Source organism: Herpailurus yagouaroundi, unplaced genomic scaffold (assembly GCF_014898765.1).
Source record: "Herpailurus yagouaroundi ecotype Mexico unplaced genomic scaffold, PumYag 29, whole genome shotgun sequence".
In the NCBI taxonomy this organism is placed as follows: domain Eukaryota; kingdom Metazoa; phylum Chordata; class Mammalia; order Carnivora; family Felidae; genus Herpailurus; species Herpailurus yagouaroundi.
The window spans coordinates 98,506,276-98,521,319 of record NW_024412377.1 but is presented as its reverse complement, the minus strand read 5'-3'; the positions used below and the strand labels follow the sequence as shown (position 1 = coordinate 98,521,319).

The window sequence follows — 15,044 nt, the reverse complement described above, 5'->3', positions numbered from 1 at the left end:
AACTTTAAATACTAATTTTTACAAGCAAAAAAGGTACCAAATAAAAAACATAATTTTTAGGGCCATAACTCTTATTTAATCCAACCAAAGATTTCAACAGAGTTTTTAAATCTATAGACATGTAATCACTTCTTTGCCTCACAGACAGGAGCTAAGATTAAAATGCTTTTTTAATGGAAGTTCTGCAATCTATGAAAAATATCAAAATATTAAAAAAAAAATTTTTAACATTTACTTATTTTTGAGAGCTCAAAAAATAACAGACAGCTTTACTTATTGTGAGAGAGGAAAGGGCACAGAGACAGGGAGACACAGAATCCAAAGTAGGCTCCTGGCTCTGAGCTGTCAGCACAGTGGCCGAAGCAACCTAAACACGGGGCTCAAACTCACCAACCTTGAGATCATGACCTGGGCTGAAGTTGGACGCTTAATCAACTAAGCCACCCAGGCACCCTGAAAAATATCAGAACATTTTAAAGCACAACTTGAATACGGGGAATGATACCTTTTTATATCCATCATGAGATTAAGTTTAAAAATTTCTGCTCAGCACTCTCAACAATAGCCAAATTAAAAGAGCCTAAATGTCCATCAACTGATGAATGGATAAAGAAATTGTGGTTTATACACACAATGGAGTACTACGTGGCAATGAGAAAGAATGAAATATGGCCCTTTGTAGCAACGTGGATGGAACTGGAGAGTGTGATGCTAAGTGAAATAAGCCATACAGAGAAAGACAGATACCATATGTTTTCACTCTTATGTGGGTCCTGAGAAACTTAACAGAAACCCATGGGGGAGGGGAAGGGGGGGGGAAAAAAAGAGGTTAGAGTGGGAGAGAGCCAAAGCATAAGAGACTCTTAAAAACTGAGAACAAACTGAGGGTTGATGGGGGGTGGGAGGGAGGGGAGGGTGGGTGATGGGTATTGAGGAGGGCACCTTTTGGGATGAGCACTGGGTGTTGTATGGAAACCAATTTGACAATAAATTTCATATATTGAAAAAAAATTTTTTTAAATAAAAATAAAAATTTCTGCTCAGGTCATTATCTTACAGTTCATGAGTTCAATCCCCACATCAGGCTCTGCTCTGACAGCGCAGAGCCTGCTTGAGATTCTCTCTCTCCCTCTCTCAAAAATACATAAACTTAAAAAAAAAATTAGACACTGGGTGCATTAAAAAAGACAAGTTTACAGATTTTTTTTCTCTTTACCTCTTCATCCCATGTGAAGTGATGAATAGAAATGTCATTAGGTTTTTGACAGAGTTTTATTTCTTGCTGGGTGTCCAGCTGTGGAGATGGGTCCCAGAAGTTGCATTCACGGGCCTGCACTGTCCAGTCCAGAATATTCCAGATGATCATTTCTCCAACATGGGAGCCAGTTACAAAACTCAAATCTAGGCAGAGTTCATATTTGTCTCTTTAGTGATCATTTTACATACGCTAAAGGTAAAAAAGAAATAGACTGCCGGGTAGTAATGCTCTATAAAACCACAGCATTTAGAATAGTGAGGTACCTAGACAAGCCAAACAAAAAGATCAATATAACAGCATAGCAAGACCAGAAACAGACTCAAGTTTACTTATTTAGTATGTCATAACAGCATTTCAATTCAGTGAGGGAAGAAATGCCTCACACTGGAATATTTGGTTAACTATTTGGGGAACAGAAATAAAAGAACCTTATCTTGGATCATATACTATTTAGAAGACGGACCCAGAGCACCTGGGTGGCTCAGTAAGTTAAGCGTCCGACTTCGGCTCAGGTCTTGATCTCTTGGTTCATGAGTTCGAGCCCTGCATCGGGCTCTGTGCTGACAGCTTAGAGCCTGGAGCCTGCTTTAGATTCTGTGTCTTGCTCTCTCTGACCCTCCCCTGATTGCACTCTATCTGTCTCTCTCAAAAATAAATAATAAACATTAAAAGAAGGGAGGGGAAGGGGAGGGAACAGACCCTTTTCCTATGTCTCTCTTTTACTATCACACTACTACCATGTAACACTTGTGACACCAGATGTGGGGGGGGGGGGTCCCCACACCAAGCAATTGTGACACCAGCAGAGTGTCCTACAATTTAACCCCTTTCTGACACTCTACCTGGAGGAAGCATCAGATCCCACAGGTTAAGGGCTCAGTCCCACAAGACTCCCTCTACTTCAGATGCCAACTGCAAGTCCAGGTTGTTACCTGTGCTTCTAACCAATCAGCTATAAATCAGAGGCTCTCATACCCTCTCCTTGGGTTCAATTAATTTGCTAGAGAAGCTCACAGATCTCAGGAAAACAGTTTACTGTTTACCAGTTTATTATAAAATACGATAAAAGACAAAGATGAACACCCAGATGAAGGAGATGTGTAGGACAGGGTGTGTGGGAAGGCTGTGGAGCTTCCATGCCCTCTTCAACCATGCCACTTTCCCAGCACCTCTACATGCTGGGCAATTAGGAAGCTCTCCAAACCCCATACTGTTGGGATTTTTATGGAGGCTTCATCATGTAAGCATGATCAATTATTCCATTTCCAGCCCCTCTGCGGAAAATGAGGGGTAGGCGAAAACTTCCAAGTTTCTAGTCATGGCTGGTCTTTCTGGTGACCAGCCCCCATCTAGAAGCCCACCAAGAAACAAAGGTCTCATTAGAACAAAAGTCACTGCTATCACTCAGAAAATGCCAAGAAATATCGATCAGCAAATATTAGACCAAATATTAGAACAAAAGATGCTCCCTGAGCTCTTATCACTTAGGAAATTACAATGGTTTTAGGAGCTCTGTGCCAAGAACTGGGGGCAGAGAGCAATATATATTTTTTCTGTTATTTTACATAGGCCAAAGTAAGTTTCAAATACATTAAAACATTAAAAGTACTTAAAGGACTGAAAACATAAAGGTAAATGCTTTTATAAATATGAAGTGCTAAAAAGCTCTAAAGGAGGCAGGGTGGGGAAAGAATTTACATATGTAAATATCTGCTTAGTGAAAACAATCATATTTAAATGACAAAAGGCTGGGAAAAATTTGCAACTCAGGTATCAAAATGGGTTTATTATACTTGATAAATAAGGAGTTCCTGGAAACCAAATTTTGATAAATACTCCATCACAGAAAGTGGGCAAAAGACCTGAACAGTCAAAATAAGAAATACAAATGGTCAGTAAACATGCGCAAAGATGTTCAAGTGCCTTAATAATCAAAAAAATCTAAAAGCAGTAAGAGGGGCACCTGGGTGGCTCAGTCAGTTAAGCGACCAACTTTGGCTTTGGTCATGATCTCACAGTTCCTGAGTTTGAGTCCCGCATCTGGCTCTGTGCACTGACAGCACAGAGCCTGCTTCAGATCCTCTGTCTCCTCCTCTCTCTCTGCCCCTCCCCAGCTTGCATGTGCAATCTTTATCTCTCAAAAATAAACATTAAAAAATAATAATAAAGCAGTAAGATACTACTCAATGACTTGAAAACTGGGAAAGATGAAAAAATAGCAAAGTCCCCAATGCTGGCAAAAGCATAAAATCAACATACTTCCGTACTAATGTCCTAGTATAAATTGGTACAATCCTTTCAAATGTGGTGATATGCATCAAAACCTTAAAAAAAATGTAAACCCACTGATCCAACAATTCCACTTTTAGAAATGTATCCTGAGGAAAGCACATAAAAGACAAATGTAACAAGGCTATTATACGTAATATTAACAATGTGAATTGGGAACTGAATAAATAAGACATCTATAAAATTAAACAGTAACTGTCATTAAAAATTGAGTTGGAGGGGTGTCTGGGTAGCTCAGTTAGAAGTCCAACTTCGATTCAGGTCATGATCTCATGGTTTGTGGGTTCAAGCCCTTGAGTCGGGCTCTGTGCTGACAGTGTGGAGCCTGCTTGGGATTCACTCTCCCTCTCTCTCTACCCCTCTGTCACTTGCATTCTCTTTCTCTCTCTCAAAATAAATAAATAAACTTAAAAAAATTTTAGTTGTAAAAGTATGTTTATACTGCTACGGAAATATATTCATGACATACAGTTACAAAACAGCAAGCCATATGGATATACACATACATATTCTCAGAAAAACACCTAGAAGTATATGGACCAGTGCTTAATACTGTCGTGTGGGATAATTTTCCTTTTTACAGACTTTATGTTTCTCACTCTTTTCTCATTGCTCTACCATGACTAGATATTACTGCTACAATAACAAGTTTTTACTACCTTAAACGAAAATAAAATTAGTGGGCCAACTAAGACACTTTGTAAATTACATAATTAATAGAAAATGTACTACTGCTGACACTAAAAACTATCTTAAATAAATGTAATTTATTTTAATCCTTACATATTTAGGTAAGGTAGAAGAGAACAATACAAGGTGAGTCTAAAAACCCAAGTTCTAAATGTGGCTCTGTTACTAGCCATCTAGTCCTCAGAAAGTCATTTAACCTCTATCTTGGATTTCTCATGCACTAGATGAAAAAGCCAATAATAAATGTGTACGAATTTAAAAAAGACATCAAACATTATCTTTGAGTCTCTGGCATTATTCTGAGCTCCTAGTATTATCCCAAATTAATGGTATTAAAACCTCCAGTATTTCTAATTTAGGAATACAAAGATGAGTTAGTTATGATTTAATGATTCCATTTACCAAATAAGCCAGGACAGAAATATCTAATAATTAGATGAACAATCTCTTAGAAATAAAAAATTACCAGCAGTCATACATGTAAACTTTATTTTGTCTTGGTTCCAAGACCAAGTTCTATAGTTTATTAACGGACTACTAATAATGGGACAGTTAAAGCTGTACTACTCTTTCCATGATCTTCTTTTCCATCCCTTTCCCTCCTCTTTCCAATTTCGTTGAAACTACATAAGAAACAGAGACATTAGGGAGTGAAGATTCTTGACACTAATTCTGCATGCCATCATAACAGAGTCAACTGAACTTGAGACCACACGGCTGTCCGCTCTAACTTAATCTGCCCGAGTGTCTGTGATTCATCTATGCAACGGAAACAAGATATCTGTGCCCAGCTGGAATTAAAACAAAATACTGGCATTCAGCTACGTCAGTATAGTTTATCACTATATATTCTCAAACAGGTCACTCAGAATGTTTCACACAAAACAAGCTCAATGATATACAGGGATGGATTTTCATCCTATGTTAGTATCAAAAGTCACTTAGTATAGGGGCACCTGGGTGGCTCAGTCAGCTAAGCGTCTGACTGCAGCTCAGATCATGATCTCATGGTTTGTGTGTTTGAGCCCCGCATCAGGGTCTGTGCTGACAGCTTAGTCTGGAGCCTGCTTTGGATTCTGTGTCTCCCTCTTCTCTGCCCCTCCCCCACACACACACTCTGTGTCTCTCAAAAAAAAAAAAAGGCACTTAGTAGGAACTCCCATTCTTATATCTGTCTACCTTCCCTCACAAGTACTAATAATTTGTGATTACCATACCATGCTGTCAACACAAGAAAAGGAATAAAATGGAGGAGCACCAGAGCCTTTTGCCAGAAAATATAAACTAGGTTATCTTGTATGTCTGTGTTAGAAAACCTTCTGCTGAAGCATTCAGATCTCTTTTTCATTCATTATCAGATTCTCTGTTATTCATTATTCACATCTATGGGAATTCTGTCCTACCATTCTAAGGTTGCCTGTGGCCACCTCCATGAAAATGCACTTCTCCTATGAAATACAAACCCAGAACCAGCCACATCTTCCACTGGTAACTGGCAGTAAAAGAAACAGGGCTGAGAGTGGAGCTGGGAACCGTACAACATAATTTCAGGATCACTGATATCTTCAGGACAGCAAACCTACCTATGTACAAAATAGAGACTGTCACAATATCATTTTCAAATTTTAACAGACTACTTGACCATATAGGATTCCTCAAAATGCTTAAAGCTTATTTATTATCTGTAATGTAATTTTATAGTCAGGGAGTTAATAAAGTAAAAACTCCCATAGTAAAAACCACTATGGGTTTCCTGTAATTTTCATTAACAATATTTTTGCTTTAGATTTCCATTTTCTTTCCCTTAAGAAGTTGGCAAAGAAATATTTTCTGGTTCAACTGTTACAAGCTAAGCTTCTTTGCATATTGCACAGCAGAAGGGCCATGAAGCTAAGACCTCTTCAGTAACATCCTATCACCTTCAATGAGGAACCGTGCTGGATCAATGACACCAATGTTTTACCACTAAAACAGAACAAGTAGGCATGACCAGTGTAATGGGCAAGGACAATGCGTGCTTTTCTTAGCAGCTCCAGGGCCCTGGAGTTTAAGACTCTGTGTCAGAGGGTCTCCCAAACAAGAACTTGTCTTCTGTGCTGCCATCCATGGCTAGAAGAAAAGAGAACCTCCAGAGAAAAATCAAAGGGTGTTCCCAACATGTTAACTTCTATCACCACAGACAATCTGGTCCTTAGAAAGACTTGCAGTAAGTAAGACTTGTGTAAGAAGATGGCTATTAGGCAAGAGCCTTTTGGAGCTGGGAAGGACATTCACACATGTATCTGAGCATGTGATTAAATGGCATAAAAATGGAGAATACATTTGGTGCTATCTGTGCCCCTCTTTCCTTTTGCCTCAAGGTTATACAAAGTATTCTTCAAAAAGAGCCAACCCAGGTGTCAGGTCTGGGAGTGCAGTCCAGTCCTCCCACTACATTACATTCATGGCATCCTCACAAAACTCTTACGGTTTCCTTCAGATTATCAAACTGAAGCCACCAAGGACTCTTCTTGTGTGACCCCGGAATACCAATTAACCAGCAGAGTTCTGATGATACAAGGCATCATTTTACTTCAAAGTGACCCAACCAAATCCCAGGACTGGTAGTGTCTGATCCTATTCTGCCATCTGATGACAGATTCCAGGAGACATGATTAAAATCACTGTGAAGCCAAAGTAAGATGTCTGGCAAGTCAAAACATACAACCATGAGGATGGGCAGATATGACCCAATTTTTGCAGACCTTTACTTTATCTTGGTGTTATTCTCTGGAAGTCTTCAATCATGATTGCAATCCACTTGAATTCTGCTCCTTCTGATCTAAATGTATAACTTGCTACGTAGTATTATACTGTGTGGTCTACAAAAGAGGAACTGGCCAGAACCATCTGCCAAAAATGCTGAAATGCTACGAGGCATTAGTATTTATAGCCTATGACAGTCATCTCACAGCTATCACACAGCACCTGAGATAATTATGCTCCCCCCATCATCTTTTTTCTCTGCCCCACTCTATTCTTCTTGGACCTATATTTTAGACCTATCTATAAAACTTGATCAATTCTACTGGAATAAACCCCACAGTATATTAGACTGCTGACCTGTATTAGTCTAAAGCATTATTTTAATGATGGTAATTACAGAACTCTAGAACAAAATAAGACCAAAGTTCTGTCAACAAGTGCAAAATTTTACATAAAAGAAACAAATACACAGTAAGCTTACCATTGACATTAACCAAGGAGAGAATATTATCCTGGTGATCAAGGAGGCGCTTAATTTCAAGAATATCCCATTCCAGGGATTCTCCTGTTGGTGTTACCAACCTGAAAATTACTAAATGAAAATACAGATATGATTTTATTAAAATGGTCAAAGAAGATGGAATTCTATTTCTGGTGGGAAAAAAAAGCTAGTATTTCATTAAGTGAGAAAGATCTAAAATACTGAAAAACCCAACTCCAAAGAAAGCCTTATTCATACCACAGTATTTCTTTCAAATGCTTGAGATGTTTGAGATGATCTACTAAAATCCCAAATAAGTGTGTCTTTACAAGTGTTCTTTTATTAAAACTCTTCTAAACCCATGACCAACCAGAAATCCCCATCTTCTCTGGGGCTTCAAGGTATATCTGGCTAACCCGCCTCCCTCTCTCCCTGGTCAGTGACTGGTCCACATTCCAGAGTCATCTCCATCATCATCATTCTCTACTCACGTTCTCAAGTCAGTATGCACTGCTACAAAATAAGCTACAAATTCACGTTTAACTTCAACTCAGTAAAGACATGAGAAGCTATTTTTTTTTTAACTTTTCCTTATATTAGGTGTAAACTATTAAATTATATGTTCTCTGAGAACATGCCTTATAATTTTTCTATGTCAATATTCAATGTGTTGCTTTAATATACTTTTGACTGTAAGAGATGTTCAATGTGTTGCTTTACTCATTGTCTGACATTAACAAATAGTTGTATTTAAACTTGTATAAATCCTAACTTTAATCAATACAGAAAACCAAAAATCAAATCAACAGGAGTGATTCTATCAACATTTATTAAATATCTTTTATGTTCCAGCAACTTAGATATTAAATGTGAATAAGGCCCAGTCACTGCCCTGAAATGCATTCTAGAGTGGGAGTGAGACTTATAAACAAGCTTATAATCAATGTATTAAGGGCTAGAAATAAGCCAATGTACCAAGTACTATGGATGCTCACAGATTAGGATCACTAATATCTGAGAAGTGGGAAGGTCTCAGAAGTCAGATCCTTTCCAGGTGGTGGCTAATTACTAAAGTCTCTCTTTTTATTTTTTTACATTCCTCTCTGGAAAATGGGTCATACCACATTCCTTTGTATCTCTCTGGATAATATTTTACCAACTGATGAATCTCTAGAAAAAGTTATTTCATCCTGACAGCCGTTCACATTCAAACTGTGGCTGGCAAAAGAAGGTCTTTCATTAAATAAAAGAACTCTTCCTGATACCTGTCCAACTTGTGTAAAAATTCTACTTATAGTTGGAATACTACTGAATGATCTTGAGATTGGGAATGTGGAATAATGGGCAATGTATTATTTAATCAAACTAACAAAAAGTAACCTCAGATACGGACAAAAAAAACCTTACAAAGGAGGCTTCCACAAAGAACTACCAAGTACTGGAGATAATGTGAAACTGTTCAGTGAATCCATAAATATGGCCCCTACAGACAAGTATTCATAGGGTCACCTATGTAGTAACTTCAAGGAAATAAAACAAATATAAATTAGATCCTAAGACAAAAGAGAAGGAATAGTGAATTCTAAAAAAGGATTAAGAACAAAAGCCTGGTTTTCGGAACCAAGATGAGGTGTCAGAGCTGACAGCCTTGCTGATTAGCCTCACAGTTACATGAGTACTCACAAGCTGTATTTCCTGGTGAAAGTAGCCCGGCCTCACATAGAAAAAGAGAAATTAGTATGGAACATTTCAAACCAAGGAAATGGGCACAAGCTTCGTCTTGGAAATAGAAAAGACACTCTATTTACGAGAATGAAATGTATTTTTATGTAAGAAAAAATGGCACTATATTTTATAATGAAACTAATAAAATGCAAAACCTTGTTTTTAAGAATACGTATTTTTTACAAATTATTTTCTGAATATAACCAATTCTCATTTCTTCCTTTTTTTTACATGATATTCTAACTTCTGATGAGGCATTAGTAATACTTTTATTACCACATAAATGAATTGACTCAATTACTCATTCATTCAATAAAAATCTCCCATCTTTTAACAGAAAGGTGAATAAAAAGCTTTAGTTGTCAAGGAGCTCACATTCTGCAAGGGAAGGGCAAGGAAAGAACAAAAAGCAAAGAGAAGTGGTTTTTTTTTTTTTAAGTAGTAAGTGAAATGACACATAAGAGATTATGAGAACACAGAAGAAAACTTCTAGGAGCAGAGAGGATAGGTAAGCAAGCCTTCAGCCTCAAAAAATGTCATTCTGGAGCTCCTAAAGAGTAAGTAGGAATTAGCAACATCAAAGAGGACAATGAGTAGGGGGCCAAGACCTGATACAGAGTGACTGGAGAAATGAAGGCAAAGAGGTGAGAAACACCTCAGGTGGGAGAACCCAGGGCAATTCAGTTTTGACAAACACGTGATACAGGACTCAGAGGAGAGAGGAGGAACAGAATAAAGAACTGGATGTGATCTGCTGAAAAGTCTAGACTTTATCTTACTGGTGGTCTTATATTGGTCCCCCGGAGCAAAGATTTCATTCATGTAAGGCAAAAATGGGAAAAAATAAGGGCCACATACATTTTGTACAAAAATATATTCAGTTTAAAGTCCTATTCTTTGCTGACATCACATTTTTCATACTTTTTTATTAAAAAGTAATTTTTACAAAATGATGGTAAATGATACCTTTTTTTTTTGTATTTAATGATTTTACTAAGTAAAATACTAATTTGGCAACTCTCAGTTGATCTCCAAAAAGATGAACTATCATACGAGTCAGAAATTTGAGAGTCTAGAAATGACTGCTATAGACAAAGGAAGCAGGGGAGTAGCCTGCCTTTTAGAGAGATCACCCCTAGCACCTCCTGGGAAATGTATCGGAGAAGCCCTAACCTAGAGGAGGAGAAGGCACTGGAGAAGCACTACAGTAGAGGAAGGAAGATAAAGTTTGGAGGTTAGCACAACAGAACAGGCAAGAGGGGAGATGAGAGCCTGAACTGAGCAACAGTAGTGAGACGGAAAGAAGAGAATCAAAGTACTTAAGGCAGGAGTCCTCAAAGTACGGCCTACAGGCCAGCAACCCTAGCACCACCAAAACACCTGTTAGAAATGCAGAAACTCGGACCATACTCCAGACCCACTGAATCAGAAACTCTAGGGGTAAGACCGAGTAATGTGTGTTTTTTAACAAACCATTCAAGTCATTTTAATGCACACTAAAATCTGAGAACCACTGAGTTAGCAGTAAAATCAGCAAAACTCAAAGTGACTGGCTCACTACAAGAGGAGAAAGCCAGGGAAAAGCTAGGCTTCTTTCCAGCTTGATCGAAAACATGAGAAAACTAAATTTCTGCAAGGAAGAGAAAATAAACTAAACACAAAATTCTAATACCTTTTGAAACTACTCTATGGAAAGAAAGGGTAATAAGCACAGTGTTTAGAAAATTACTTCTCTGACATGATTACACATGGCAAGGTCAGTTGAAGAAAGAGAAACTTGGCTGCAAAGCCATGGAGTCTGCAAACAGCAGTTAATAAATGGTAAACAATTAGCCCATGTCTTACTGGCATTTGCAAATATGCCAACTGATGGTCACAGCAAATCTCATATCTGGCCTATGGAGAAAGTAGCACATGGCACAAAAACAGACACATAGACCAATGGAATAGAATAGAAACCCCAGAACTAGACCCACAAACGTATGGCCAACTCATCTTTGACAAAGCAGGAAAGAACATCCAATGGAAAAAAGACAGTCTCTTCAGCAAGTGGTGCTGGGAGAACTGGACAGCAACATGCAGAAGATTGAAACTAGACCACTTTCTCACACCATTCACAAAAATAAACTCAAAATGGATTAAGGACCTGAATGTGAGACAGGAAACCATCAAAACCCTAGAAGAGAAAGCAGGAAAAGACCTGACCTCAGCCGTAGCAATTTCTTACAGGACACATCCCCAAAGACAAGGGAATTAAAAGCAAAAATGAACTACTGGGACCTTATGAAGATAAAAAGCTTCTGCACAGCAAAGGAAACAACCAACAAAACTAAAAGGCAACCAACGGAATGGGAAAAGATATTTGCAAATGACATATCGGACAAAGGGCTAGTATCCAAAATCTATACAGAGCTCACCAAACTCCACACCCGAAAAACAAATAACCCAGTGAAGAAATGGGCAGAAAACATGAATAGACACTTCTCTAAAGAAGACATCCAGATGGCCAACAGTCACATGAAAAGACGCTCAGCCTCGCTCCTCATCAGGGGAACACAAATCAAAACCACACTCAGATATCACCTCACGCTAGTCAGAGTGGCCAAAATGAACAAATCAGGAGACTATAGATGCTGGAGAGAATGTGGAGAAACGGGAACCCTTTTGCACTGTTGGTGGGAATGCAAATTGGTGCAGCCACTCTGGAAAACAGTGTGGAGGTTCCTCAAAAAATTAAAAATAGACCTACCCTATGACCCAGCAATAGCACTGCTAGGAATTTACCCAAGGGATACAGGAGTACTGATGCATAGGGGCACTTGTACCCCAATGTTCATAGCAGCACTCTCAACAATAGCCAAATTATGGAAAGAGCCTAAATGTCCATCAACTGATGAATGGATAAAGAAATTGTGGTTTATATACACAATGGAGTACTACGTGACAATGAGAAAGAATGAAATATGGCCCTTTGTAGCTACGTGGATGGAACTGGAGAGTGTGATGCTAAGTGAAATAAGCCATACAGAGAGAGAAAGATACCATATGTTTTCACTCTTATGTGGATCCTGAGAAACTTAACAGAAACTCATGGGGGAGGGGAAGGGGAAAAAAAAAAGAAAAGAGGTTAGAGTGGGAGAGAGCCAAAGCATAAGAGACTGTTAAAAACTGAGAACAAACCGAGGGTTGATGGGGGGTGGGAGGGAGGGGAGGGTGGGTGATGGGTACTGAGGAGGGCACCTTTTGGGATGAGCACTGGGTGTTGTATGGAAACCAGTTTGACAATAAACTTCATATATTGAAAAAAAAAAAGAAAGTAGCACAAGCAACATCATATGCTCTCTGGGATACATTAGAAAAATTCTTCAAGAAATAAGGAGCCTTGAAGAAGCATGCTTACTCTATCACTTCTCAGCACCCCAATTCTATTCAAAAGGCAGTAGGAACAAGAGACTATTTTTTACTATGGGCTCCATGGCAGTAAATGGGTTAGCTAACCATCACCAGCCAAATAGCCTTCAAACAGCAAGTTTATAATCAATTAATAAATTTACAAAATTCCTCTTGCTACCCCCTCTCTCTGCTATCCCACCACTCTGAAGGAAATGGCAGAAACTCTTCCCAAGAAAATGGGCCCCACTCTGGCTTCCCGAGCCAAAAACACCACAGTTCCTGCCTTTGTGGCTTCCCACAGTAATCATCCTCCAACCCGTCCAAATCAAGTTTTTAGTTTCCAGAATGCTGATAGTTGCTTTATGTGGTCAGAATTTTTGCTAAGTGTAGGACTACAGATCAGGAGCAGACAGAACTGTGGAATGGAAACGGCTTTCTCTGGCCTCAGACATATGGGGTTACCATGCCCCACTTGGCTATGTTAGACCAAGCACAGTACAAAAACTGACCTAACGTCTTGAAAATGTCTCAGTCTCCACATCGTTTCCAAGAATCGCAGGTCAAGACGTGGGCAGGGGCAGATGTCCCTTAAATAAAAAACTTGTCTTTCTAAAATGTGTATACAAGTCTAGTTTTAAATTTTCTTAAAAAGAAAATAAAAGAAAAAGAGTCATACTCACTCAGTTCTTTGCCAACTGCTGCCACAACACAGTTCTTAGGTATTTCAATCAAAGCACTGATCCCTTCAAAAATATATATGACAAAGGTCAAATTATTTTCTTCAAAGATTATATGAAAAATAAAAACATTTTCAGATTTATGCCAGTTATTTCCCATAAAAGGGTTGTAACAATAAAGCACACACAATATACTACATCGTGGTTCCCTGCTCACCTGCACACGGAAAATGAGTCTGTGATAAGTATTAGAGACCTAAAGAAGATGCAGATTTACTAAAGGTAGGATATGCTCTGTTGACACTTTCACTATTATGGTCAACTGTTTTTAACCAGGAATCCCTAAAGATAATCACCATTTACAAGATGACTAGCTCAAAGAAGATATAAAGAAAATATTTTGTGGATGCTTCTATGGCTTGTGGGTTACATTTTTTTTATAAGAATGGGGATAATAGCTAGTATGTTTATTCTGAAGCCAATTCAGATTATTAGTCAGTGGGAGCTTGTTATCACAATTATGGCTCCTGAAATGTGTTGATATAATAATAATGAGAATGGGGGTTTAATTACTACGGGAAGGATATAAACCAACATTTTCTGGGTATGGGCCCGATAGCATATTTAGCTGACCTTACTGTAGAATATGACATAATATGGTAGCACGAAGACTTCTAAATTCTTACGATTAAGTTCGAGTCCTAGAATTCTAGAAATAAGAGGATTTAAACCTCTATTATTTACTCTATCAAAGTAACTCTTTTTTCACACATATTTCTTATGTTTGGGGTGGAATGCTTGCTGTGATGATGGGAAAGGATACACATCATATGCATATGGCTAGAGTGAGGGGTAGGAAATTTTTTCTTGGAAGACATATGACTTGGTCATATCGGAATCATGGGTAGGATGCTCAAATTCATAGGAAGGTGAATGTTAGGAATAGGGTTTTGACGGTAAAGTTAACGGTACATAGTTCTGGTATATATGGGTTGTGAAATCCTCCAAAGAAAAGGATTGTTGTGAGAATATTTAATATGATAATGTTAGCATATTCCGCTAGGAAAAATAGGGCGAAGGGGTCTGCTGCATATTCAACGTTGAATCCGGAAACGAGATCTGATTCTCCTTCTGTTAGATCGAAAAGATATAAAGATAGAATTCTGAGTATCTTTTATAGCTGAATCATGAAACGGTTGTAGAGAGACCATAATTTTTAAGCCTTGCTAGCCAAAAATCAAGCAAGCCTCATGAAAGGAGCTTCATGACATAAAGGTCTAACAGCACGGCTAACTCAATGGCATCTGGTAATGTGGAAAACCCAAATCACAAAAGGCTCACCAATAATAACTGATAGCCTTCTGAAAGGTTTGTAACAGATTTTCTCAAAGATTTCCACTATCTCTTGAGACACTGATAAATAGGACAATACTACGATTACTTAATAGTTCTCAAAGATAACTTGCAAAACGGAGACTACAATAACAGGTAATTTCCATTATCAGACAAAATATTCTTGTTAGTCCTGATTTCATTATTTCATAACATAGTTACTAATAATTCATGGAATAAAATTCACAGGTAACCACAGGCTAGTATTAGAAATAGAAATGAAAATATACGTGTAAATAAAGAGATATAACTCATGATAACGGGAAACATGAAAATACAATCTAGATACTACCAACATTACTAGTGATCAAACATTGAATTGAAAGGTAAAACTGAAAATCCTAGAAACGTAGTGATTTAGTTTTGTTAAGACATCACATTACTTTTCTGATTT

General features: G+C 38.1%; 1 protein-coding gene across 5 annotated transcripts in view; it reads right to left on the bottom strand.

Annotated features, from left to right (window-relative positions):
- The window catches only part of WDR41 (WD repeat domain 41), a 190,987-nt gene that overhangs the window by 9,170 nt on the left and 166,773 nt on the right, over window positions 1–15,044 (bottom strand). For all 5 annotated transcript variants that reach the window (XR_005783104.1, XM_040450260.1, XM_040450263.1 and 2 more), the window contains 3 exons: window positions 13,262–13,324; window positions 7,464–7,574; window positions 1,217–1,401 (listed from right to left, as the gene is read on the bottom strand). Coding sequence is in view for 4 of the 5 variants with exons in the window: in XM_040450260.1 (XP_040306194.1) it covers window positions 1,217–1,401; window positions 7,464–7,574; window positions 13,262–13,324 (359 nt within the window). In the remaining variant the exon portion in view is untranslated. The remainder of the gene's footprint in view (window positions 1–1,216; window positions 1,402–7,463; window positions 7,575–13,261; window positions 13,325–15,044) is intronic.